We start from the raw sequence: 27,387 nt of genomic DNA, 5'->3' as shown, positions 1-27,387 counted from the left end.
CAACAGCTGTTAACCCACAAGGAAGCAGTGAGGTCCAGTAATTAGAAATAAAATAACAATCCAAATCGGGAAAGACATAACAAATGGACTCACTTTCAAGAACTGTACAACTCATGTTCTCAGTATTATTTATTTACCTACGAGGGTTGATTGGTAAGTTGGTGGCCTAAGGTAGAAGGAGTCAATTTTAGAAAACCTAGCACGTTTATTTTTCAACATAGTCCCCTCCTACATTTACACACTTAGTCCAGCGGTCGTGGAGCATACGGATCTTGGACCACCAGAAAATGTCCACAGCAGGGGTGATTGATAAGTTTGTGGCCTAAGGTTAGAAGGAGATGAGTTACACAGCTCTCGTTACATGCACATGCAGTTCAACTCTTTGAGTGATTATGCAGAAGGTTTGAAGTTAATAACGCATCGGGGTGATTGATAAGTTTGTGGCCTAAGGTAGAAGGAGATGAGTTATTAACTTCAAACTTTCTACATAATCACTCAAAGAGCTGACCTGCATGTACATGTAACGAGAGCTGTATAACTCATCTCCTTCTACCTTAGGCCACAAACATCACTCACCCATCTGTGGACACTTTCTGGAGGTCCAAGATCCGTATACTCCACGACTGCTGAACTAAGTGTGTAAATGTAGGAGGGGACTATGTCAAACAATAAAAGTGCTAGGTTTTCTAAAATTGACACCTTCTACCTTAGGCTACGAACTTATCAATCACCCCGTGTCTTTATTTTTATTTGCACATTGTCTTCTTTTGCTTCTTGGTTGTTTCAGTCTTTATAGCATTTTTTCATTGGTTCCATTGTATTTCTTTGTTTTCCGGTGAATACAAGAAAAAATAGTACATATATATAGTTTGATAATTTACTTTGAACCTTGAGTGTCCAAGTTACAATAAAGTTTATCATAGCTATTCACATCACCCAGTGTCAAATAATTCATAATTATACTTTCAAAGAGGAATCTGTTCATGAATATTAACTATTTATCCCAATGATACTACAGGAGCAAATACAGGAATATAACAGCAGCTGTCAGAGTAAAGAAGGCTGGATTCTTCTGTGTAAGCAGCCAGAAGGTGGTGAACGACTTGTGCCAGTAGAAACACCTGAAAGGCTTCAGAAACAGCAACAGCTTTTTGGTTATGACTACAGGCCGTGTACAAGGTCAATTGAAATATTATTTAACATTAATTGCAAATATAATGATTTATACATGATGGGGAATGTATCAATGACCCGCATTCAACTATCCCAAGCTACGTAGGTGTAATTAAATAGAAATGATTTCTGGAGCAGCAACTCACATGTTCAGAGAGGTGAAAGAATTACTTTTTACAGACTTAAAAAGGAGAGGAAGCTACATGAGCAACAATATTCAAAGTGTAATTCCAGCGTGTGGGACTTGGCAGATGAAACTATGACTGGAAGTCTTCGGTCCAAAGGGAGGAAATCCCTAAAAGGAAATGTGGTCGACATTTCTTTTGGTGTGGTGGATAAGTGAGGGGAAGTCCATGAATTAATTTAAAGGCAAGGACTGTTATAGGTCTGAGAGCATGGGCTTTAGGAAGGGGATATGAGCAGCAAAGATATTAGCTGAACTTTTTAGTTAAACATTGGAAGAATTGGAAAACAGTGTTAACATTTTCGATCAAGTACCCTTTTCAGGCTTAGAAGTGACAGGCTTAAATGGAGAGTGTGATAACACATCTGTTGTATAGAGGCAACGGAGGTAGAATTAACTAGTCTCTGTGATGGAGAGGATGTGGCAGTGGAACTGTTGGGTTACATAATTAACCAAATAATCACATTCAGAATCCAGAGCTTTCTATCTTGTATGAGGAAGCTATCAATGGAGCCCACCCCACTCCCTCAGATTGTGGATAGATAAATCCATTTTTGTTTTGAAACAGAAGATTATCCTCCTCAGTATCCACAACCATTAATCTCCTTGCCAGCTACAAATTTACTAATCAGACCTCCTGCGTTTACATCCTAATTGTTAATGTACTGAACAGTAATGCACCACTGATTACAGGCTTCCAATCACAAAAACCAACCCCTTACTGTCACACCCAAACTGCTGGAGGAGCTCAGCAGCCCAGGCAGCATCTGTGGAAAAGAGAAAACATCTGACATTTCAGGTTGAGTCACTTCATCAGGACGAGGTTATAGAGAGGTTATACATTATATTTGCTTTTATCAGGTGTTGATGAAGGATCTTGGCCTGAAACATCGACTGATTACTCTTTTCCATGGATGCTGTCTGGGTGGCTGAGTTCCTTTAGCATTTCGTGTGTTGCTGGGATTTCCAACACCTGCAGATTTTTGCATCTTTGTCCCTTACTGTCATCCTTTGTTGCCTGCCATCAAGTTAATTTCAGATCTAGTTTTTCACATCTCTGAATTCCATATTTTCTTAACTTTTGTACCCATCTCTCATGTGGGACCTTGTTAAAGGCCTTGCTGAACTCCATGTAGGCTACATCAGCTGTGCTTTGCTCTTTCGACAATTCATTTAAAAAGCCATGTAGGCAGGGTAGTCCCATAGCAAAGCTGTGCTAATTATTCCTGATCAATCCCTGCCTCTCCAGGAGCAGATTAGTTCTGTCCATCTAATTGTTTTCCATTAATTTCACTACTACTCAACAGCCTTTAATTACCTGGTTTCCCCCAGTGCCTTTTTTTTTTTTGACCAAATGTGCCGTATTTTCTGTTTTTGGTCATTTTGCACTTCTGTAGTTAGTAAAGCAAGAAGATAGTAAATAGGCCTTTGGGAGCATTGATATGCAGAGGGATGAAAGTCCATAGCAACCTGAAAGCGAAAGCACAAAAATACAAGGTTATAAAGAAGGCAAACAGTATACTTGCCATTCATCAACTAGGGCATAGAGTATAAAAGTTGGCAAGTCACATTGCAGCTTTGATTAGGACACATTAAGAGTACTGTGTGCATTTCTGTTCCCTGCATTACAGGAACAATGCGGATGCTTTGGAGAGGGTACAGAAGACGTTTGCCAGGATGTTGAATGGATTTGAGAATATTAGCTACAGGGAGAGCTTGGATAGACTTCAATTATTTTCTCTGGAGCATTGGAGGCAGGGGAATGACCTGATAGAAGTATATTAAATTATGAGAGGCTTGTAAAGGGTAGATAGAGCCTTTCAATCATGATAGAAATGTCAAATACTAGACGACATTCCTTTAATATAAGAGGAAGAAAGTTTAAAGGAGATCTTAAGCAAGCTTTTTTTTACACAGAGAGCAGTTTTTCCCTCAAACATACTGCCAGTAGATGGAATGGAAGTAGATACAATAGTGGCATTTAAGATACAGTTAAACAGGTTTATGAACAGATAGGGATTGAGGGAAATAGACCATGTGTGGGCAGATGGGATTAGTTTAAAATGGCATCATGGTCAGCACAGACATAAGCTGGAGATCCTGTTGCTGTGCTGTACTACGTTCAATGTGTCCTATGTTCTGGAATTCCACAGTCTGCCTCTTTGAGTAGTCCAACTACATTGTACTTTCTGCATCATGAATCATTTAAGACCTCACTGATGCATGGGTTGTCGCTTTGATGCCTTTTGTGCCCTGCTCTTTCTCTGTTAATCTACTTAACCTAATATACTTGTAAAATACTTGGCATTTTCCTTTATCTTGCATACTAATGCCATTTCATGTTACCTCCCCCAACTAATTGTTTTTTTTCCAAGTACCTCCACCTACATACTCTGTAGTTATGCAGGCCTTCCTGTTAAGTTTATAGCAGCGTTTACATAACTGAAACCACCTTTGATATCATTGACCAATCCGGGTAACACAGTTCCTATCTCTTGTTGTTAGTTGTCCTTGCCTCCCAAACTCAGTGAAGTCTTTTCTGGGGATATGCTAGTTTTTTCAATAAATTTAGATATTCTGGGTTTTTTTTTGTCTGAGATGGTCTGATACAGACCCCAACTTCTGGAGAGAGCCACTGACACGTGTGGTGCTTTAATGGGTTAATTTTCATTCTCAGCGAGGACTATATTTTGTTTAAGGCTTCATTGTTTAACGATCCTTGTAGCCATTTTCTTTCCCAGCCTTTGGTATGATCCATGAACTCCATTTTAAGGGCACATTAATACAGTTTCTTCTTTAGCTCTGTGCAACTGAAAGCCTATTTTTTTTTTAAGTTCTTAAAAACTAATAACTATTTGTAAAATGATTACTTCTGGAGTGTTAAATGTGCCTTCCATATAAATCAAAATCCACGAACTGTTTCATGATGACCTGTGACGATAGTTTTATACAATCATTCCGATGCAGATATTTTTGTTCTTTGGTTTAGATGGGAGCAGGTGGTTGATGCACAATATTCTTTACACCTGGGGGCAAAGCCGAAGGTGGCAGCGAGGGATGAAGCGGCAGTGCAGAAACTAAGGTGGGATTGCGTCCAGAGTGTTTACTTGTCTCCTGCTAAGCTATAATTAAATATTTTGCAGTATAGTGTGTTAAAATGCAGATTTAAGCCACGACACACCTGTTAAATTTCACCATCTAATCAGAAATATCAGAATGTTTCCCATTATTATTTATTGTTTTGAGAATATTCAGGCTCCTGGTGGAACAGTCACATTAGTGCCACCTTTCCTTTATTTCCCTGGGACGTTGAAACTCATTCTTCATCATTAGCCCTTTGACTTTGACTCTTTTGCTGATTGCCCACACTAATGGGTCATGCAGGAGTCATTTAGGATGTGGGTGGATACGTGGATACGTGCGTATGCAGGTTCTAGCTCTGCAATTCCATGAAAAATAAGATGGTGCTATTTGTGAAGAAGAGAGTCCATGACTTTTCCACAATGAAAATTAAATCCCTTTCAGTGCAGTTGAGGATTAATTGACTGTGAGTGTGTATAGTGCTGCTTACAATCTAATGACATGCTGTTTCCACAGAGCTGCTTTGATTGCATTCATTAGGCCTGGTAAGATTTCAGATGTAATAAATCTTACCCTGAGTCAGATCGGATGAATAAACACAAAATTATCTTTGTTGGTGACAGCTTTGCAAGATGCATTATATCCCAGATTGTTCATGCCTTAAGAGAAGTTTCAAGTTCTTTGAATGAAGTCCATCCAATGAAATTCTTTACTTTTATTACTTAACTTTCCTTCATTTTACTGGTAATGCTGCACTGTTTCAAAACAAAAGGGTGAGCTGGCTTCCAAGTTTGTTAGCCTCCTTAGATTCTAAAAACACAGGATAAGATATTAATATCCCTTGTGCCAAAGGGTTGTGAGCACTCTCAAGGCTGCCTGATGTTGGGAGGGCAGTTGGTTGTCACACAGGGCTTTTCAAGTGGGCACCCTCCTCCCTCGATGCTTCATCGATTAGCTCACTAAAAATCTGAAGGGCTTAATGAGGACTTCTGGCATTCCAGAGTCAACCCCCCCCCCCCCCCCCCAACGTTGTGTCCTCCCACTCTCTTGATGCTATCTTGGAGCCCAGGAGTGGTCTTTTCACCGGAACCAAAGTCAGCGATTGCTTCTTTCTGCCATCTCTGATGGTTGCTGTAGAATCTGACCATGGATCCCTCGCTCTTTCAGTGATTTGATGGTGATGTGGCTATAAATCCCCTACAACCCACTTCCACAGGACAAGCTTTGGTTTTCCAGCCCCGTTGTTCAGCTTGAGGCATAGCATAGCCTCTTATGCTCATAAGCCTCAGCCACTGAATCCTCCCACGGGACTGTGAGCTCCACGATGCTGAAGATTTGTAATGAGTTGGACCAGAGAACCAAGTCTGGCCTAAGGCTGGTAGTAGCTATTTCAGGTGGATAGGTGAGTTGTTCATTGACATCCACCAGCATTTTTCAGTTATGGGCCATGTTCATCTGTCTTACTTCTGGCTTAGGAGGGAGATTAATTGGTCTTTTCACTCCATCCTGGATAAATGCATTAGTCGTTCTCGGGGGCAAGGAATTGGTTGCTGCCCTCTTGGAGCCTTCAAGACCTGTTTGTGACGCCATATATATCTGCTGTGTGAGAGGCTGGTTTTGCAGCTTGTTAGGATATGCTTGAGGGTGGCCAGAATCGGGCAGAAGGCACAAGTTGGGTTCTCACCCAGCCTCTGGTGGAAGGAAGCGCCTTATGTGTAGCTCTGAGAAAGCTAAGTCTGTTCGCTTCCATCTCCCATATGTCCTTCCTCACTCATTGCTTTCCCACTGCACCCATTGCCCCAGCTTAGCCAGGGAGACAGCCTTCAAACTTCTGTCATACTCTTCTTGTCACCACACTTCCTTGACAGCCATCTTCCTTCGCTCTGGAATTATGACCTTGTGCTAGGTGGATCCACTTGCTGCCAGACCAGAGCCACCCTTGCCCCACAATGTCTCTATGCCTAAAGGCTGCTGTTGCTTGCTACACTGCATCAGCTGGGGTCCATTTCCACCCAGCTGATAAGTTCCTTGCAGTGTTACTTATGGTCTCGTCACGAGTGTCTTTGAGTGTCATCTGTAGACACACCTTAGGACACTTGAATTCCTCTGTGAGGCCAGTGAGAGGTAGTTCAAGCACTCCTTTACCATACAGTCTGGTACACCTTGGGACACCGAGCCACTTCTTCACGAATGATGTGATGGTTCGCTCAAGCTTCTTCACAGCTGTTAGTGTTGCTTTAGGTGCAGCACCTGCTCTTTGTGAGGCTAGCATTTTACCATCTACCTAGGCTTTTGACAGGCTGTTCAGACACTGCTGGAATTGCGTCATCACCGATGGAAAAACTTTGTCTTTCAACGTTCCCTTGACAACAGAGGTGCTTTGTGACTTGCTGGGTTTGGTTTCCATTCTCGACCACTTGATGTTTTCCTGTGGATTTCCAAGTAGTCACTTGATTCTTGCCACAGTGGTGGTCAGTGTTGTTATATTGTCCATGTATGCCCTAGCAGAGCAAAGACGAAGTCCAGCACCTGTTCTTTCCCCACCTACCACCCATCTTGAAGCCCCAATAATGATCTCCTTGGCCATTGTGAAGGCCAGGGATGGTGTACTGCAACCTGCCATAATACCTGCTTCGTATCTCTGTCACGTTGTGGTAAAATCAGAAGGTTCATGAAAACACCATGGAGTGTCAGACCTTTAGATTTTATTGTTCTTCCCACCCTGGAAGTGGCACACATCTTCTGGCAGTTTACTGATGAGATTGAGTGTATTTTGTGGAGAGTTTTGTGTGCTGAAACTTTGCTATACTGACACTTTTGTTTATGTAGGAAGCTCTTATGGTATTAGAATTAATAACTTTGAAGTTTTAATTGTGTGATTGAGCGTAGGTTTGTTCCTCCCACCTGGACATTTGAGTGTGATGAAGACTTAGTACATTACTTCTATGACCGCATAGGGAAGGAGGATGAAAACTTGGGCAGCGTCAAACACCTCGTTGACAGCATCGAGGCTTCTTCTTTCTCGGTAAGTTTTTTGCCCTAATGGAGTAGTATTGCAAGCATGAAAATGACCTTTGAAGTTATTTTTTTTTACATAGGGCATACTTTTCTCCCCACAGGGTGTTTGCTTGTAAAACTATTACATTTGTTTTTTCAGATGCTTAACATTTTGCCAACACAGTGAATTCCAATGACTAAAGCTCATCTGTATTTAAAAACCTATAAATGCCACAGTTGAAATGGTTCTTAGTGATTGTTTATATTAGCACATTTTTGAGATGTAGTTTTCTATGTATTTTGAGGGTAACATTGGGATCTCACTGAAACTTGTAAAGTTTTGAAGGACTCATGTGAGTAGATGAGGACTTTAGAATGAGGTATCCAAGTCTCAGGATATGGGTAAAACATTGGGACTTAGATAAAGAGAAATATATTTAAACAGTGGGTGGTTAACTTGTAGAACTCTTTACCACAGGAGTTGATGGAAGCTAGGTCACTGAAAACATTTAAGAAGGAGATACCTTAACAGATTCCTAGACACCAAAGTCATAGCTGGAATATGGTATTGTGAAAGTTGATCAGTGGTGATTATATTGAATAACAGAGTTGGCTCAAAAGACTGAATGACCCACTCCCAATGTTTTCTACAGATGCTGTAAATGTTCACTTGTCTAGAAGTGTTTATAAAACATGCAACAGCATAAGCAGAAGGATCTTCTTGGAAGCTAAAACTTGGGTGGAGTGGTGAAGGAAAGAGTATTTTTTGGAGGTAAAATCAAAGCCATGTGTATTGCAGACATTCATTGCAAATGGCTGGGCATTTGGGAGCGAAGACAGGAATAGATTATTACATATGCCTTCTGTATTAGCAAACCACTTATTTTAAATAAATTATTGTTTTAATACTTACAAAGTACTTAATGAAGCTCGGTATCAAGTATTTTCTGACAGAATTAATTGCAATATGTGAATAGGTGCTCATCACACCATTGAAATAGTTAAAATAATGAATTGGATTCAAAAAATTTTTTTTGTGAACTAAAGATGAAGGTTTTGAGCTGATACCCAACTATTGAATCAAAATTTGAATAAGATCTGCTTGGATGAAAGCACCTCTTCTGTTTTGTCCAACACTCTTATACTTAACAGGATGAAGCCAACGTGTGGTGTTTGACGGATGGAGACAACGACACATTCTGGGAGAGTGAGGGGAACCAGGGCCATCATTGGATTCGATTGCACATGAAGAAAGGCATCATTATAAAGTATTAAAATTCAGTTTTGTGTTCTAACAGTTGCAAACCTAATATGCAGTGTTATATTAGGTAATTGAATGAACATCTTTCCTAATAGAAAAGAGTGGTAATGTTGTAGGTCTGATACAATCCAAAGGATTAAAACACTGATTAAATATGAGGAATGCAGAAACAAAATAAAACTTAAAATGATTTTTTTAAGTGTTGTTACTTCACTCCTGTTCCCGATTCTTTTTGCACTGTTCATTTCCAGGAAGGAAGAGAATGTGCTCATGTGAGGTCCTCTGTGTTATTCTATAAATTTCTATTTGAGGTTTTCAAATAATTTAATTTCCTGTGTTTTATTTTTAACCCTCTTCACGTTTCTCTTTTTCTCTCTCTATTTATTGAATAGATAACACACAGAAACCCAGTGGATGTCCATTTGACACAATTATAGACTTCTAATAAACAATTTCTTGCCGTTGTCCTTATTTTTGAATATATTTTTCTAATTTGTCGGCTGCAAACTTAGAAGTGGTTTCCATTTGACAATCTAATGTAATTATAAAATGTACATAACCGTAGTCCAAGTGTTGTTACTTGTGATATTTCACTTCGTGCATCTCCCACTCTGAATAGCTATCTCTTAACATTATTCCCTGCTTTCTTTTTTACAGCCGACTAAATATGCTTGTAATTATGTGGTTGATTCCTTCTCTTTTCTGTTGGCTCATTTCTCTGTGCTCCTACACCCCCCCCCCCCATCCCTTTTTGCTCTGCACCCCTCCCTATCTTAACATTTCTAGGTCCAAACTTGTGCTTAATCAAATTATGTTTGTTTATTTTAAAACATTTATTATGTCTCTGGAATCCAGCTCCATTTCTACTACATTCCTCACAAATTGATAGGCAATGGACTTTTTTTGTGAATCACCCTTTAGTGTTCATAATTTGAGATACTCTATCATTTAGAGTATGGAGAAGAAATCTATAAATTAAAAGGCAGCCACTATTTATCTTTCAAAAGGTGGAGAAAATGCATATCTTGGAAAGATTTTGGGAGGTACACTAAAGAAATTAATGATATAATCAGCATCACATTGCTAATAGAAACAAATTAGTCTCTATTTGAATATGCAGCTTAGGTTAATTACAAAATAGACACTTTTGTGTAACTCAATTATCCGAAACAGCTGTTACATGGGTAAAATACCAAGGGATTACTTAGTGTAATTAATGGAATATATCTGCTATCTTTCTTGTAGAAAGCTGTTTCTCTCAGTCGATGCAACGGATGACAACTACATGCCAAAAAAAATTCAAGTCTACGGTGGTGAACGTGATAATTTAAAAAAGTTAAATGATCTCACTGTTGATGAGTAAGTTTAGAAGATTGTAATATAAAATGCCATTCCCTGGTAATTTTTAAAAATTTCTACCAGTTAAGTAGCACATTTGTGGTATAATAGTGAATTTTCTTCCTGCAATATTTCTTCTATCTATCTGCTGTTTACTTCCTAGCCATCATTCTACTTCCATCATATCCCATATTCTTGGATTTTCCACTTATACCAAAGTTTTCGTTCTAATCTCCTCTTTCTCCCATTCGAACTGAGTTGCAGGTGGAGTTTCTAAGTTGTTGCATACCAAGACAATCTGTTGAAGTTAACATTTTACCCAAACGTAATTTGGATGTTATATTAAATATATTGTGTTTTTAAGATGATTATGCTTTTAAGATTTTTAGTAAAGAACTCTGCAGAATGAAATGTCGAGGTCATCTTTTCTGTTTTAGTGACCTCACTTGCATGTTGAAATGACAGCTATTTTGACTTTGTAGTTCACTCAAGAAATAATAGAAGTAGGCTGATGCCATACTAAAGTCTAAAACTTTGTTACCAGCTGGTGATCTTTTCTTTCTCTGTTCCAGGACTTTAGTTGGTGACCTGTGTGTTCTTGAGGACATGATGGTACATCTTTCTATAATTGAAATTCGCGTTTTAGAGTGTGTAGGTAAGTTGTTCGGTTGTGCGAAGAGAAAGATATGACCGTAGTAGCCAACTGTCTTCTCAGACGGATGCATTGGATGACAAAAAGATTTTCGGAGAGAATGAAATAATGAAAGAATAAATTACAATTGCAATTTTTCTTCTGAACAAGACTAATGTTAAAGTGCCAGGGAAATGTTTAAATGTATCCAAGCAGGATTACGTCTGAGGAGGCTCATGCTAAATAGCTGGCCAGTTAGTCATTGCCTGTACTAGCCTGCAGCCACACTAAATCATTGTAGCCACCTGGCTCCCTTTGCGCTGCTGGTGACATCATCATAGCCCTTTGTGCTGCCAAGGACTTTTGACATTTGCTCAAAAGCATTTCCAAAAGGTTGCTACAATAATTAAAAAGACTTTTGAATTATTAAATGCACATGATACTGCTGTTAATTTATTTACAACATAACTATACATTCAAATAGAAAAAAATGAATTAACTTGTCTTTTAAGTTCAAGTTCATGCTTAATTGTCATTCAATCATACACATAAATACAGCCAAACAAAACAGTGTCTCTCTGGGGCAAAGATGCAAAGCACAAAACCAACAATCACACAGCACATGTTGTTATGATAGCAGAAAGCTTACAGTTACCCAAAAAAAAAATAACCCAAATCCCCCGACAGTCACAGCCTGTTGATTGATGGTGCGTGGATGTTTGAATCTGGAGCCACAATTCGGCAAGAACAGCCCACAACAGTTCCTCAAATCACACAGGGCAGCCGCGGACAAAGGCAGTCCAGTTTGTCTTCCACTGAGCGAGCACTGGAGAGCAGCACCGACAGGAAGGTCAGCCTCCACACCACTGCGGTATTCGCAAAGATACGCATTCCATTCAAGTGAAAGGGGCCACACAAGATATATAATGTGCATTCCCGGCTACTGCAAAGCTGACGGACCAGATACAAAGTGTATCCAAGTCCTCAGCTATGTAATTTATAGAATGTCCCTGCACTAGGTGGTAAATCCAGGGACAGAATAAGTAGGCAAATGAATGCACATCTGAAGTCCAGCACATTCTCAGTTTACAAGCTGCAACATAAAAGTGCAAGACTGGCAGAACACATTACCAACCTGATAATTAGCTGTCATTGCATTCTGGCGCAATCTAATTCAAGCCCTGTCTTGGTGGATTTACAAGTGTTCTCCTTAGAATTCCTATTTTGTCCAGAAAGGCTGGCAAGATTCAATCTAAAGGTCATGTGTGGGACCTGAAAGATGCTGTGATGGGAATTGCCATTATTATTTTTTTTAACCCATGTAATTTAGTGAAAGCAAATGGCAAGAAAACTGTGGGCATTTCTAATGTAAACTCCGGCAGAACAGTAGAGAAAGATAATGGAGTAAAACATTAACATCATTTTCCACCTTTAGATTTATGAATGGACAATTAGCCCATGAACACGATCTCACTATTTTTGCTCTCTTTTTTCACTACTTATTTATGCTTCAATATATATATTTATAATATTTCATAATATAATGCATTGTACTGCTGCCACAAAACAACAAATGTCATGACATACTGTATGTCAGTGATGATAAATCTGATGCTAATTCATATTTCATGGGCAATGATAATGATTGCAAAATTTTTGCAATTCTGAGATTACTCAAACTGCTTAAACATAGGAATATTTTTAATAATATGAAGTTTTTACTTCTCAAAACGATTAACTAAAATGTTACAATGTATAGTTAGTTCACATAATGTTTATGCTATTTATTGGTAGGATGAACATCATTTCCTCATTGATGATGAACAACAGAGGGGGAATATTTAGTTAGAAATTAGGTTTTAGATCTTTCTGAAGGTGAGTTTAAGTTACCTGAATAGCCTATAGAATTGGGATAATAAATCAGCAATGATGGAATGGTGGATTAGACTTGATGGGCCGAAGGGCGTAATTCTGCTCCCATGTCTTGTAGTAGATTAGGTTCATACCTCATTTGAATTATCAGTGTATAAAATGGGGAAAAGAGAAGCTTTTTCCACAACTCAGTCCAAGTTTCGTGTGCTGGATTGTAGGTTCATTTCCTTGTCCACAAAAGTCATCTAAACCCTCATTCAATTTAATTAAGTAGTCTCTGTTACTTAGAGCACTAAATGGATTGTAAAAGATTGTCATTCTAAGTCCTCCTTCCACTGTGAAGCAGATGTCAGTGTTCATATCTCTTTCAGAGAATAACATCTTCAATATTTTGCAACAGATGGAGGGATAGATGTCCGACTGCATGGCCTCAAGATCAAATCTTCAAGAGAAAGAGACTTGGGACTAAACATTGATATGTTTCAAACAGCAAATCTTGTTCGTTATCCACGTCTAGAGGGACATGATCCTGATATGTTATATAGAAGAGCAATGGTAATCCATAGGTATGTCTGCACCTTTGCTTCGTCGAAACAGGAGAGCACACAGATGGTTCAGCCTGGTAGTTAAGGGATTACAGTGTTATGTTTGTAATACAAATACATCTGGGAAAAGGCAAGAATCTTTCTGGGATAGGTTTTGAAGAGATAATTTGACCACACCTATCTTGAATTTAAGAGGTGTTTCACATTTGCCATAGTCCACAGATACATTTAACCAATATAAGGTTAGCAATAGAAAAAAACTTAGAACAGAATACCTCATTGTCCTAGTTGAGGAGTACAGTGAGAATTAAATAAGACAAGTAACATGTCTGACAGGAACGGGTGGTTAGTTTTAAAGTGTCTTCTATATAGAGTAACTTTAAGAATTGAGTAATATAGAGAATTGATCATATGATAATGAGGTGATCATTGTTTAACGTTACTTTGGCCTTCCCTATTTATCCTCCGTTAACACTACAGCTGAAGTTCAAAAGTGGCATTCATAAACTATAACTATTTTGTGTAACTAATATTCCCTTTAATCATAGCATTCATAAATTTGTATGGAAAATCAAACTATTGAAATCTTTTACATAGTCTGCTATCACAGATCACTTCAAAAATAATTTCAAATAATTGTGATCTGCCAAGCAGAAACTCTTGTTACTGTAACATTTTTTTAATGTGGAGAAGCATTTGATGACACTGCCCAAAGGAAGTAAAGATTTGCTTCCAAACCTTTATAGAGAGTAACTGGAGATGTGATCATTAAAATCGGATGGGTAAAAAAGTACTCAGAAGGCATTAATGATTAAGAAAGGCATTGATGGGGAGAAGGAATTACAAAGCAACTTCAAAATGCACAGAGAAAGTAGCCTGAAGAATCTGTGGCTAGAAGTGGAACAGAGGAGGAGGAATTCACAGGATGTCATAGTCAAAGCCATTTTGGTAGGGAATGGAAAGCTGATAAAAGTTGTATAGTTTATTTATTTGTATATAAATTTAATTTATTTATTTAAATCTTACATCCATCCGACAATGGGAGGGAGTAAAAATCTTTGTTATTTGGTGAGATGGGTTAGGAACGTGCCCATAAGACATATGAGCAAAATTAGGCTAATGAGTTTGCTCTGCCATACTATCTTGGCTGATACTTTTTTTTATCCCTTTCAACCGTATTCTCTTGCCTTCAACCCATAACCTTTAACACCCGTACAAATCAAGATCCTATCAAAACCTGTTTTAAATAACCCAATAACTTGGTGATGAATTCCACAGACTGGCCATTGTCTGGCTAAAGAAATTCTTCCTCCACTCAATTCTAAAGGGACATTCTTTTATTCTGAGGCTGTGCCCTCTGGTCCTAGGCTGTCACACTATAGCAAACATCTTCATTGTTAAACTGTTTGCAACTCATTGGAAGATTTAAAATTTGATTGTTCTGGTGTTGTGTATTTATGACTGTGTGATAAGATGGAAACTGTTCTGGATGTTTTTGTAGCTTTAGCTTCCTAATTCCAACCATCTAATAATGCCAAAATGTAGGTTAAATTGGCCTGCACTCCCAGTAATATACAGCAAGTACATGAATCAATGGAAATTAGGACTGCAGAAGATGAGTACTTAAGTGAGTGACTAGATCTTGAACCATTGAGATGTCCAGACATCAGATAATGGAATATTAATGTCTAACTGTTTACAGTGAAGAAATGCATGTTCCATGATAAGTCTGCATTAAACTGAATTGAAATTTAATTGATACATAGTGGATAGAATAATCATGGGGATTCTGATATATAGTTTTTTTATTATTGTTGTGTTTACATTTTTTAAATGTTTAATTATAACAATGTGACATGCTACGTTGTCCTTATTAATTGAATTATTCTGTTGCCTAGATTCCTTAAACTCCTGGACAGCCTTACTCACTATCTGGTGCCAGCTTGGGACCACACAGTGGGATCATTTGGTCACTTGAAGGTGAGTAGTTCAGCAAAGGAATACGAGCAAGTGTGTCTTCACAGTTTTGTTCTAATTCTGATGAATGTGCCCTCTAGCTTCTCCAAATCTTCCAAGAGGGTCACTGCCTAAAACAATTCAATTTCCTGGATATGATTTGTCCTTAAGCATATAAGAAATATAAGCAGGAGTAGGTCATTTTTGAAAGTGGAGAAAATCATGCCCAAATCTGTGGGAATGGAATGAGTACTGTTTTCCAATGCATTGTCACTGCTCCATTCACTCGTCCGTTTAAGTCAGATGACTTCTACTTTCTTCACTCGTGTAGTTCACTCAATGTATCTGATCCTGTCTTTTACTTAGACGCTGGTAACTATTCTGACAAATGGCTAATTTGGAGTCTCAATTCTTTCAAAAATTAATTGTATTGCAAATTGAATTTGTTTTTAAAATTCTGTCCCCTTTCTCTTAAAATCCCAAGCACTTGCCTGTTCTTTATTCTTCTTGTTTGGTATGATTTATACCAAATTGTACATCCTGCTTAATGGTTTCTGTTTAAATTCTGCATGTCTTAGTGAAGGTTCTTGTATAATTGGTAGCAGAGCTCCCCTATTGCTTGTACTGCTTATAGATTCCCTCTAGAAGTTTGGGTCAGGCACCAAATTAGAACAAGCTTCCACTCCGAGGCTCTCACAGAATGATGAGATCTGTTCTTTGCTGGAGACTCTAAAATCCAGGCCGCCAAACTAATGAGTTTTTTTTTGCTTTCCAGTACATCAAACAATTCCTCCTGCTTTCAAAACGGCGCACTGCTCTCATTACACAATGCCTCAAGGATTCAGAAACCAACAAACCCAGCTTCATGCCAAAACTCTATATAAATCGAAGAGTAGCCATGGAGCATCGTGACAACCCTTCCCTTGATCCCTCCTGCAAGAATACTGTGTTCACGCAGGTACTGTGTGTCAAAGTAATCCAAAGCAACACACATGAAATGGAGAAACAGTCAATGTTTCGTGCCAAGATCCTTCATCAGGACTGGAAAGGAAGGGGGAAGCTGCTAGAATAAAAAGGCGGGGGAGGACAAGCTAGATGGTGAAAGGTGAAGCCAGGTGAGTGGGAAAGGTAAAAGGCTGCTGAAGAAGGAATCTGACAGGAAAGGAGAGTGGACTGTAAGAGAAAGGGAAGAAGAGGCATCGGGGCAAGTGAAGAGAAAGAGGCCAAAGTGGGGGAAAGAGAAAGAAAAATAATATTGAAAGGAGAAATAGATGTTCATGCCATTAGATTAGAGGCTACCTAGATAGAATATGAGGTGTGCTCTTCCACCCTAAGAGTGGCCTCTTCATGGTGGAAGGGAGGTGATGGACGGACATGTCAATATGGGAATGGGGATAGGAATTAAAATGATGGGCCATCGAGAAATTCCACTTCTGGTGGATAGAGCTTGACAAAACAGTCCCCCAATTTATGTCAGATCTCACCAATGTAGAGGAGGCTGCATCGGGAGCACTGGATACAATAGATGATGCCAACAGATATGTAGGTGAAGCCCTGAACGAAGGCAAGGAAGGAGGTGAATGGGCATGTGTAGCATTTCTGTCACTTGCAGAAGGGAGCTTAGTGGAGAGTGGCAAATGGACGAATGAATCACGGAGGAAGCAATCCCTGCAGAAAGCAGAGAGTGGGGCAGAGGGGAGGTAAAGATGTATTTGGTGGTAGGATTCCATTGAAGATGGCGGAAGGTACGAAGAATGATGCATTGGAGTCTCATGGGGTGGTAGTCGAGTATAAGAGGAACTTTATCCCTTTTAAGGTGACGGGAAGATGGAGTGAGCTCAAGTTTGCAGAAATGGAGGATATGTGGGTGAGGGCAACATCAATGGTGGAAGGAGGAAACCCTATCCTTTGAAGGAGGAGGAGGAAGGAAACCCTCATCTTGGGAACCTATGCGGCAGAAATAAAAGATCTGAGAACAGAGAAAAGCATTTTTACAGGAGACAGAATGGTAAGAGGTATAGTCAAGATAGCTGTGGGAATCAGGTTTACGAAAGATGTATAAACAGTATGCAAGATATTGTTCCTTGGTACATGTGACAAGAATAAATCTATTCCAATTCCAGTTCCATTATATTATGCCAGCAGTTTTGTTTGCCTTCCCAAAGACAACCATCCAAATCTTGTCCAGAATGTGCAGCAGTGGCTGAGCTTGCCTGGGTGGTACATCAAGGTGTCTACTTCTCTCTTGCAAGTGGTGAGGACACCAAGAGATTAAGTTTGTGACCTGTACAATTATTTATTTCTATTGTAGGAAATTTAAAAAATGCAGTTCAAGGCAATGTGAAGACTTGTAAATGGTTATTTGAGGAATGAAATGTCTCAATTTCATGAGCATGCTGACAATTGAAATGATTTTGATTTCTTATTTTATCCACTTACAAGTTCTATATACCAACAATGCTGAATGTTGAGCCAATACTAAATTTCAATGTGTTCACTACTTTTATAGATGTTTGAGGGGCTGAAGCCTTCGGACAAGTGCGAGAAACCTTTAGATTACAGGTACTGTTTGGTAATTCAGGATTTACGAAAAGTTAAACTGGGATTAAGATTTTTCTAATAGTTGGTGGGGGGGGGGGAAGCATTCAGGCTACAAATTGGCTGTTCTGCTGATGCACTATAATCACAGACCACAGTACTTTGGGTGCTTTAAAGTCATACTTTTGCCTTTTAATTCTAAATTACAATTGCTTACATCAAATTTTGTTTAATTGATCCTACCCTTCTGATTTTATTCTTTCATCTCAGTGCCAGAGACCATTCAACACTACCCATTGCCTTTGTTGCTTCCGCTGACAAAATGGGTCAATTCGATTTTGTTTCCTGCCTTGAAATCAAGTATTCCACTAAAGGATGCTGAAGGCATGCAGTGCATAATTGTTCATGTTTATTTTATGGCTACACTGTGGAATGGGGCTTCGGGATTTGACTCTGCTTTTTTATCGCTCCTTCATTTTCTTCCATTTCTTATCGATGAATTATTAAATGAAAGTAGGAACAGAAGAAAGCAAAAAAAAAGAGCCTCAGTGGCTTCTGATGATTGTAGATGACCAAGTGAAAAGCAGTTTTATCAAAAAAAGGCTTTGAAAAGAGAATTCTGAATTCTGAAAAGTTAGAATAAATTAACTAAAATTTGTATTTTGCTTTTTGACTTTGGTAGGCGCTATGCTGCCTATCTAATTTGCTGTCTGTTTCAAAACTTCTTTAGCTTAGTCCCCTGTTAACAGTACGGTATGGCCACGGTAGCGTAGGGGTTAGTGCAACGCTATTATAGCTTGGGGCGTTCCGGAGTTTGGAGCTCAATTTCGGTGCAGTTCTGTAAGGTGTCTCTGTACGTTCCCCCTGTGGAATGCGCGAGTTTTCTCTGGGTCCTCCAGTTCCCTCCCACAGTCTAAAGATGTACTGGGTAGGTTCAATAGGTTAGGTTTAATTGGGATTGTTGGGGGTTGCTGGGGTGGTAGGGCTGGAATGGCCCACTCTGTGCTGTATTGCTAAATAAATATAAGCAGGTATTTTCATTCAATGTAATTGCAAAGCATTTTATTGCAGTAATGACAGTTTGACTATTTAATTTTTGAGCGAGATTTTTAATGGTGTTGAATTTAACAGATAAAGTTTTTGTGATGTTTGATGGAGAAACTTACCTTCCTAACAAACTTAGTGCCTCCTTCCCATTACTGAGCTAGGTGTTTACTGAATGATCTTTGGAAGGCTCTAAAATCGAGTGGCGTGGATATAAGAACCTAAGAAAGATGTCTAAGGAGAGAGAAATGAAAGAACCGAAGGTGCAGGCAAGAGACAAATAGGACCATGGAACAAAACAAGCTGTTTAAAAATGAATAAAAAGACAAGCCTGACCTCTTTGTAACTTACTGTATAAAACATTTTTTTAAAGTTAATTCAGCATGTGAATCAGCATAGAGGAGAGGGAGACTGGAAATCTGGCTGAGTGGTGCCACAACAACAACCTCTTACTCAATGTCAGCAAGATCCAAGGAGCTGATTATTGTCTTCAGCAGGAGAAAACCAGAGCCAGTCCTCATCAGGGGATCAGAGGTGGACAGGGTCAGCAACAGTTCCTTAGTGTTATCATTTGTCCTGGGTCCAGCATGTAAATGTCATTATGAAGAAAGCACAGCAGTGCCTCTGCTTCTTCAGAAGTTTGCAAAGATTCAGCATGACATCTAAAACTTTGACAAACTTTTATAGAAGTGTGGTGGAGAGTATATTGTATGGTTGCATCATAGCCTGGTAGAGAAACACCAATGCCCTTAAACCAACCATCAGGCTGTTGAGCCAAAGGGGAAACATCACTCATCTTCACTCAAAGTAGATTGGCAACCTTTGACATGTGGAGTACCGCTAGGACTACATCTGTTTACAATATATGTTAATAAATCATGAAAGAAAGCGAATGAGCTGTAAGAGTTGCATACCACGCAAAAATAGGAGAAAAGGCAAGTTTTTGAGTTTACAAAAAGTTTACATGTGAATAGTGATAGGTTTAGTGAGTGGGCAAAATGTTAAGTGAGTATAAAATGAGAAAATGTAAAGTTCTTCGTTTTAGAAAAAAGAACATTATTATTCCGGTAGTGCAAAGATACAGAAAGTTGCATAAAAGGAGATTTGAAGGGTCCTTGTGAACAAAGTAATGTAAACACACAAGTGTGATTGGTAATGGGAGGACTAAAAGAATATTAGCTCGTATTTCAAGGGATATTTGGTATAAAAGTAGCAAAGTCTTGCCAGCACTTGGTACATTTGCAGTGATACCACACCAAGAACAATTTTGTCTTCCCCTCCCATTTAGGGAAAGATATTATTTCATTGGAGACCGTTCAGATGAGGTAGACCAGGTTGATCCTGGATGCAGAGATTTTCCCCATCATGGAAGAGTTCAGAACCAGGAGACATGTTCTCAGTGTGTGAGCTCCTGTTAATGATGAGGAAGAATTTTGAAATGCAAACTCATGTTCAAAAATAAACAGTTTTAACCTTTATATATCTAAAGGTGGCCAGCGCGCTATGACCAGTGGTGGGAATGTAAATTTATCTCTGAAGGAATCATTGATCAAGGTAAGCTCTACGCAGTCATGTTCTCCCCACAGATTAGGGTTGAGTATTTCCATTAGTTTATTCATATTTCAGATTCATAGCACCTGCTGAATCAATCAGCTTTCTAAATGCTTTTCTAAAGTTATTGTACATCAGTTATAACACATGATATGAAAAGATAAACCAGTGAGTTATGTAGAAAATGAAGAATGCACAATAATATTTAGAAGCACTCTTAATAAACAGTCATGAAGGAAGCACGTGAGCCATGATGGATATATCTGTGAAACATTTTCCTTGATTATTGATATGCTGTCTTAAGTACAACTTTATTTCATATTTTGCTACCTTGTAACTCATAATTGAGTAATTGTGATCCAATTGCAAAGTAATAATCTCCAGTTAACATTGGAAAATAAGTGAATCATTGCAGAAGCTGTATTGTTACTAATTATGACAAATATAACATTTCAACATTGGTAATCATTTAAGGATTAGACAAGACTTTAAATAAACCATCTTTTTAAACCAACAGGTGGTGGATTCCGAGACAGTCTCTCTGATATCTCTGAAGAACTTTGCCCAAGTTCTGGAGACAGTCCTGTACCTTTGCCCTTTTTTGTAAGAACATCCAATCAGGTTTGTTTGGAGAAGATAGTTTTCTGGGGTTCTTCTGATTTTCATTTGTTTTGCATTTGAAAGGATTGGGCTCATATGGGAGCATGTTTCTTTAGTACTCAGATCTTTTAACTAAGATTTTTAACACATGACAGGAAATTAACAAATCAGTTTGCCAGACTGCAGAATGCACTAGAGCGAAAAGAGCAATATGGAATAAGGAGGAATGATGGAATATTTTATAGTGTGCTCTAGAGTCCTCAGCATGGAGTTGTACCCTGCATGGTGTTGCAGTTAGGTGCTGACTCTGTAGCATTTGCAACAGCTTGTTAGTATATGGATTTCCTCCGGATACCCTGTTTTCTGCTCATAATCTAAATTATTCCTTGTATATAGGTGAGTGGTTGAACCTGGAGGGATAGATGAGAATAAATTGAGATTGCAGTATATAGGCACTCGATGGTCAGTGTGGAATCGGTGGCCATTTCTGTGCTATGACTATTGCTTTATAAGGCATCATTTATGGTTAACCATCATAATACCAGACCACGACCGTAACTGGACCAGCCTCAAGAACAGGCTGAGTGCACTGTGATGAACCCACCTCCTGATGTCCTTCAAACCTTCCCGGTAATTACAAGGCACCTAGAGGTTCAAAGGTTCATTTTATCGTCAGCGTGCTTGTACAATATAACTCTGGTGTTCTTCGTCTTCAGTTAACCATGAAATACAGAAAGACCATGGGAGTTAATGAAAGAAAAGACATCAAGTCCACCCCCCCCCCCCACCAGCACAAAAAAGAAATGAAACAAAACTGACAGACCCCAAATTCCCCAACCCCTTTCCCCACAGAAAAAAAACCCAGAGACAATAACAATCCCTGACGCCTTCACTCACAGAAAGGAACAGCAACAGTAGCATCAACACCCCCAATCCCCCTCTTACACACACAAAATTAACAGATCACCTACCCGCCAATCAGCCACAAGAAAGAAAACACAGAAAATCTGAAGAAAACCAATATAAAGTACAGTCCAATATTGGAATTGTGTTTTAGTCTGCATATGAAGAGAGGAGCTGCAAGAGCTTAGTCCCTCGGTAAAGAGTGACCGCCCACCCAAAAGTGGAAATGGGGAAATGTGCTCTATTCATCCAGTGCCTGATTTGAATTGAATTGACTTTATTACTACATCCTTTATATTCAAGAGGAGTAAAAATCTTTACGTCTCCATCTAAATGTGCGATGTGCAGTTATAGTAATTTATAATAAATATTATGTACAACAGGACAGTCGGTATAACAGAGAAATACAATTGTATCAGTGTGAATTAATCAGTCTGATGGCCTGGTGGAAGAAGCTGTCCCAGAGCCTGTTGGTCCTGGTTTTTATGCTGCGGTACCACTTCCTGGATGGTAGCAGCTGCAACAGTTTGTGGTTGGGGTGACTCGGGTCCCCAATGATTTCTCGGGCCCTTTTTACACACGTGTCTTTGTAAATGTCCTGAATGGTGGGAAGTTTACATCTAGTGATGCTCTGGGCTGTCCACACCACTCTCTGCAGAGCCCTGCGATTGAGGGAAGTACATTTCCCATACCATGCACCTTCTCTTCACCTCCGGTAAATAAAGTCTTCAAATGTATGCTATTTCCCAAAGTGTTCTGCAAGTACTCAGCAGTGCTTTTTCAGCAGTACTTGTCAAACCTATGATCTCAACTATCTAGATGTGTAAAGGTATTGGTGCATGAGAATGACATCTCAGGTGGATGTGAGAGATCTCCAAAGCATTTTTTCTTTCAAAGAACAGTGAGAAATTGGCACCAATATTCGTCTCTCCTAAGACTGTTTTAAATAGGTTAAAATTTGCAACAAAAATAGCACATTCTGAAATAATGTGAACAGTTGCAGTAATGGTAACTTGAATTCTGGGTAGTCTCCAGCCCCTTGGCATGAACATTGTTCTCCAACTTCCGGTAATTCCCTTCCTCTCCCTTCCCCCATCCCAGTTTCACTCTGCCTCCTCCTCCCTGCCTATCACCTCTCTCATGATTCTGCCACCTTCTTCTACTACCCATAGTGCTTTCCCCTTACAGTCCTTCTTCACCTTTCCTGCCTTTCCCTTCCCTGCTTCCCCTCCCCCACCCCTTGATCTTTCCTCTTATTGGTTTTTCACCTGGCACCTACCAGCCTTCCCCTTCCCACCTTCCCCCCCCCCCACCTTCTTTATAGAGCCCCTGCCCCCTCCCTCTTCAGCCCTGATGAATGGTCTCGGCCCGAAAAGTTAACTGCTCGTTTCCACGGATGCTGTCCGATCTGCTGAGTTCCTCCAGCGTGTTGTTCGTGTTGCTTTGATCACAGCATCTGCAGTGTACTTTGTGTTAACTTGAATTCTTTGGTGTCCAACAAGCCAATTAGACCTGTGTGCTGTTGTATGGACTTGGTTGCATAAAATAAAGGCAGCTGGGAAGGTAATGATTGGTGATCACCCATACAAGTGTATAACTGGGATAGTTCAATATGAAAGTAAAATAAACAGGTTTCATTTGTTCTTTATTATTCTTGCACTAGGGCAACAGAACTGGAGAAGCAAGAGATGTGTATGTTCCTAACCCATCTTGCAAAGAATTTGGAAAGTTTGAATGGATAGGCCAGCTGATGGGAGCGGCATTACGAGGGCGAGAACTTCTGGTAATCATTTTTTTTTTTCTCTCTCTCCCTAAGTAAAGCCTTGGCATTTTATCAAAGGATTTTTGACATGTGCTGTCATTATAAGGCAAGCTTTGGAGAATTAAAACATGATTTCAAGTATACCATTTCCCACATTGCGTAAAGACTAGAAAATGCTGAAAACATTCAATAGCTGGGCAGCATTTGTGGAAAGCTAAACAGAGTTAATGCTTCAGTTGAAGACTTTAACCTGAAATATTAAACTGATTGTTTTTTCAGTAGATGCTGTCTGTTCTGTGGTATTTCTTGTTTGCATTTTTAGATTTCAAACATCTGCAGTTCTTTGATTTTCATTACTGGGCAAGGGTGAAGAAACAGGAAAATACATTTTCTGGAATACGATAAAGTCGTTTGCCAATTATATTGACGGACCTTTCTTCCACATGCACCCACCCTTTCAGAGTGTCTGGAATGGATCATGAAATGAAGAGAGAGCTTCATGGTTCATTGAGACTAGTTTGGGCCAAAACTAGGGGTTGCTGTCGCTGAGTTGGACAGATGAAGAAAGTGATCTAGAAGATGATGAAGATTGGTTAACGGGAAGATAATTACCAGCTAGAGAGTCAGCTAAATTGTTGGGTGAAACAGTCATTAACAATGGAATGAAGGCATCAACCTGGATTAGATAGACAGACATGTTGGACTGTCTTAACTAGAGGGATGTAGATTTGAATCCTTTAGCTGATGCTAACTCAAATTTCAAGTATGATTTAAGCCTGCTTCACAGGCCAGGGTTATTCATGACATAATTATTTACAAGTGGTGTCCAACAATGTACCCAGTGGACTATGAACTAATTCACAGTGTTCCTGTGTTGCCAGGAGTGAATTTGGCTTGTAGTTCAGCTTTATCAAACCTGAAGATGCACTTCTAATCTAGGTTAATGCAAATAATGTATGTTTGTCAGGTGCTGGCTCTTCCTGGAATAGTATGGAAACAACTAGCAGGTGAGGAGGTGACGTGGTCCAAGGACTTTCCTGAAGTGGACTCTGTCTTGGTGAGTTGCTGATATTCTGAAATTTGGTGTGCAGACAAAGTACTGTGGGGCAGATGTTGAAAGCTTGCTTTTATGAAAATATTTGGCATTGTTTCAACCTCCTATTTAAGTCCACAACACGCACTGCAACTCTAGTGTCAAATGTACATACATTGTCCATTTTGAAACATAGAACGTTGAACGGTACAGGCACTTTGGCCGACTACTATAAACCTACTCTGTGAGCAGTCTAACCCTCTTCTCCTAACACAGCCCATAACCCTCCATTTATCTTGCATCTATATAGCCATCTAGGAGTCTCTTAAATGTCCATATGGTATCAGCTTCTACCCCCATCTCCTGCAGTGCATACCAGGCACCAATAACCCAACCTACCTTCGACATCTCCCCCAACTTTTCTCCACTCACCTTAAATGGGTGCCCTCTCATATTGGTCATTGCCATGCTAGCTGTTTACTCTTTCCTTGCCTTTCATAATCTTGTACACCTCTATCAAGTTCCCTCCCATCCTCCTGTCACCCCAAAGAGAAAACTCTGAACTCACTCCACATAAGGCATGTTATTTAACCCAGACAGCATCCTGGTAAATCTTGTCTATCCCCTCTCTAAAGTTTCCAGAACCTTCCTCCAATGAGGCAACCAGAAATGAGGATGACACTTCTTAAGTACGGTCTAACCAGTATTTTATAGAGCTGTGACATTACGTCATGGCTTTTGAACTCAATGAAGAGCAGCATATCATAATGCCGCCTTAACCACGATTAACATGCACAGCAATTTTGAGGGTTCGATGGACTTGGGGCCGCAAAATTCCTCTGTTCATCTATGCTGTTAAGAAATCTGCCAGAACCCTTGTGCTCTGCCTTCAACTTCCATCTTTCAAAGTGTATCACTTCACACTTTTACAGATTGAACTCTATTGCCATTTCACCCAACTCTGTATCCTGTTGTAACCTACAACAACCTCTTACACTATCCACAACACCGCCAACCTTAGTGACATCTGCAAACTTACTAACCCACCCCTCCACTTCCTCATCCAGGTCATTTATGCAGATGACAAAGAGCAGGGACCCTAGAACTGATCCCTGAGGAGCACCACAGGTCACCAACCTCCAGGCAGAATATGCTCCAACACACTGCCTTTTGTGAGCAAACCAATTTTGAATTCACCCAGCTAAGTTTCTATGACTCGTAATTTTCTGGTGAACCTTGTCAAACAGTTCACGATAAAATCCATTATCACATCCACCGCTCTACCTTCATCAATTTATTTTGTGATGCATTCAAAAACGCTCAGTGAGGCTCGTGAGGCATGGCCTGCCACTCAAAGTCAAGCTGACTATCACTAACAAGACCATGCTTCACCAAATGCTCGTAAATCCTGTCATTAAGAGTTCTCTCCAGTAGTTTGTTCACCGCTGACGTAAGACTCATTGGTTTATAATGTACAGGATTATCCCTATTATTCCTATTATCCAAGATGCAACACTGAGTGTCATAGGAAGTCATTCCTGCCTGTGGCCATCAAACTTTACAACTCCTCCCTCGGAGTGTCAGACACCCTGAGCCAATAGGCTGGTCCTGGACTTATTTCCACTTGGCATAATTTACTCATTATTATTTAATTATTTATGGTTTTATATTGCTATATTCTACACTATTCTCGGTTGGTGTGGCTGTAATGAAACATACTTAACATCCTCCAGTCATCTGATTCCATTCCTTTGGCCAGGGACAATTAAAATATTATTGTCAACGCCCCATTGAACCCTTTAACACTACCTCTTTTGTATATATATTCTGTTTCCGCACGATTTTTAATCTATTCCATATATGTATGTTGTAATTGATTTACTTATTATTTTATTATTATTTTCTTCTATACTAAGTATTGTATTGAACTGCTGCTGCTAAGTTAACAAATTTCATGACACATGCTGGTGATAATAAACCTGATTCTGAGTAGTCTCTCCCTTTACTTCCCTTGCATCTAGCCCTTGGGTTTCTTATCTGTCCTAGTGTTTTTCAGAAACTCAGCATTACCTCTTTCTTGACCCGAACATGTTCCAACATATTAGCGTGTTCTACGCTGGCCTTGTATTCATCCAAGACCCTCTCCCTAGTGAACACTGAAGCAAGTTATTCATTAAGGCTGACATCTGCTTCCAGGCACACCCCGCCTCTTTCTCCACCCACCCCCCGCCCCGCCAAATCCCTGAGTAGTCCACTTCAGTCATCCTCCTGTTATTCATGCATGCGTAGAAAACATTGGGGTTTTCTCTAATTTCACTGGGTCCTTCTAGCTCTCATGAGCCCCTTCTTTAAGTTCCTTCTGGGTGACCTAATAATTCTCAAGACCCCAGGTTTTTATTTCCAAAACCTCAAGTGTGCTTCTTCCTTCCTCTTGACTAAATATTCCACTTCTCTTATCTCGTTTGTTTCCAGTATCAGTGGGACAGACTTATCCAGGACCCCACGCAAGTAATCCCTACAACCTGTGCATTTCCCTGAAAATATCAGTTCTCAATTATTGGTCCCAAGTTCCTGCCTGATACCACTGTTATTAGCCCTTTCGCAATTAAATACTTTACCATAGTCTGCTCTAATCCTTGTCAACGGCTATGCTGCTGATTTTATCTCTGAATCTCTGCTTTGAATTTTCACATTGCTATAAATAATCTTAATTTTTTTCTCTCTGGCTGTGATGATCAATGTGAATCCAATTGGGACAGTTTCAACAATAATTTACACTTGTTTAGCACCTGTAAGATACAAATCATTCAGGAGGATTTACTGACTTACAACATAAAATTTTGATCAAAGTGGGAGGTTCTAATTACAGTCTTAAAGGAGGAGAGAGGAAGAGATCAGTATCATCTGGATAATGTGTA

At 39.5% G+C, this 27,387-nt stretch overlaps 1 protein-coding gene across 1 annotated transcript in view; it reads left to right on the top strand.

Annotated features, from left to right (window-relative positions):
* hectd3 (HECT domain containing 3) overlaps nt 1-27,387 on the top strand; it is a 44,297-nt gene that overhangs the window by 4,278 nt on the left and 12,632 nt on the right. Inside the window, exons 3-16 of the mRNA XM_073062895.1 lie at nt 1,019-1,179; nt 4,347-4,439; nt 7,328-7,463; nt 8,588-8,703; nt 9,942-10,055; nt 10,607-10,689; nt 12,938-13,103; nt 14,981-15,062; nt 15,814-15,996; nt 17,548-17,600; nt 20,110-20,174; nt 20,689-20,792; nt 23,338-23,457; nt 24,404-24,493. Coding sequence (XP_072918996.1) covers nt 1,019-1,179; nt 4,347-4,439; nt 7,328-7,463; nt 8,588-8,703; nt 9,942-10,055; nt 10,607-10,689; nt 12,938-13,103; nt 14,981-15,062; nt 15,814-15,996; nt 17,548-17,600; nt 20,110-20,174; nt 20,689-20,792; nt 23,338-23,457; nt 24,404-24,493 — 1,566 coding nt within the window. The remainder of the gene's footprint in view (nt 1-1,018; nt 1,180-4,346; nt 4,440-7,327; nt 7,464-8,587; nt 8,704-9,941; nt 10,056-10,606; nt 10,690-12,937; nt 13,104-14,980; nt 15,063-15,813; nt 15,997-17,547; nt 17,601-20,109; nt 20,175-20,688; nt 20,793-23,337; nt 23,458-24,403; nt 24,494-27,387) is intronic.

The sequence above is a fragment of the Hemitrygon akajei genome, chromosome 12, assembly GCF_048418815.1.
Source record: "Hemitrygon akajei chromosome 12, sHemAka1.3, whole genome shotgun sequence".
In the NCBI taxonomy this organism is placed as follows: Eukaryota; Metazoa; Chordata; class Chondrichthyes; order Myliobatiformes; family Dasyatidae; genus Hemitrygon; species Hemitrygon akajei.
The sequence above is the reverse complement of the archived record's forward strand: the minus strand, read 5'-3'. Positions and strand labels throughout refer to the sequence as shown.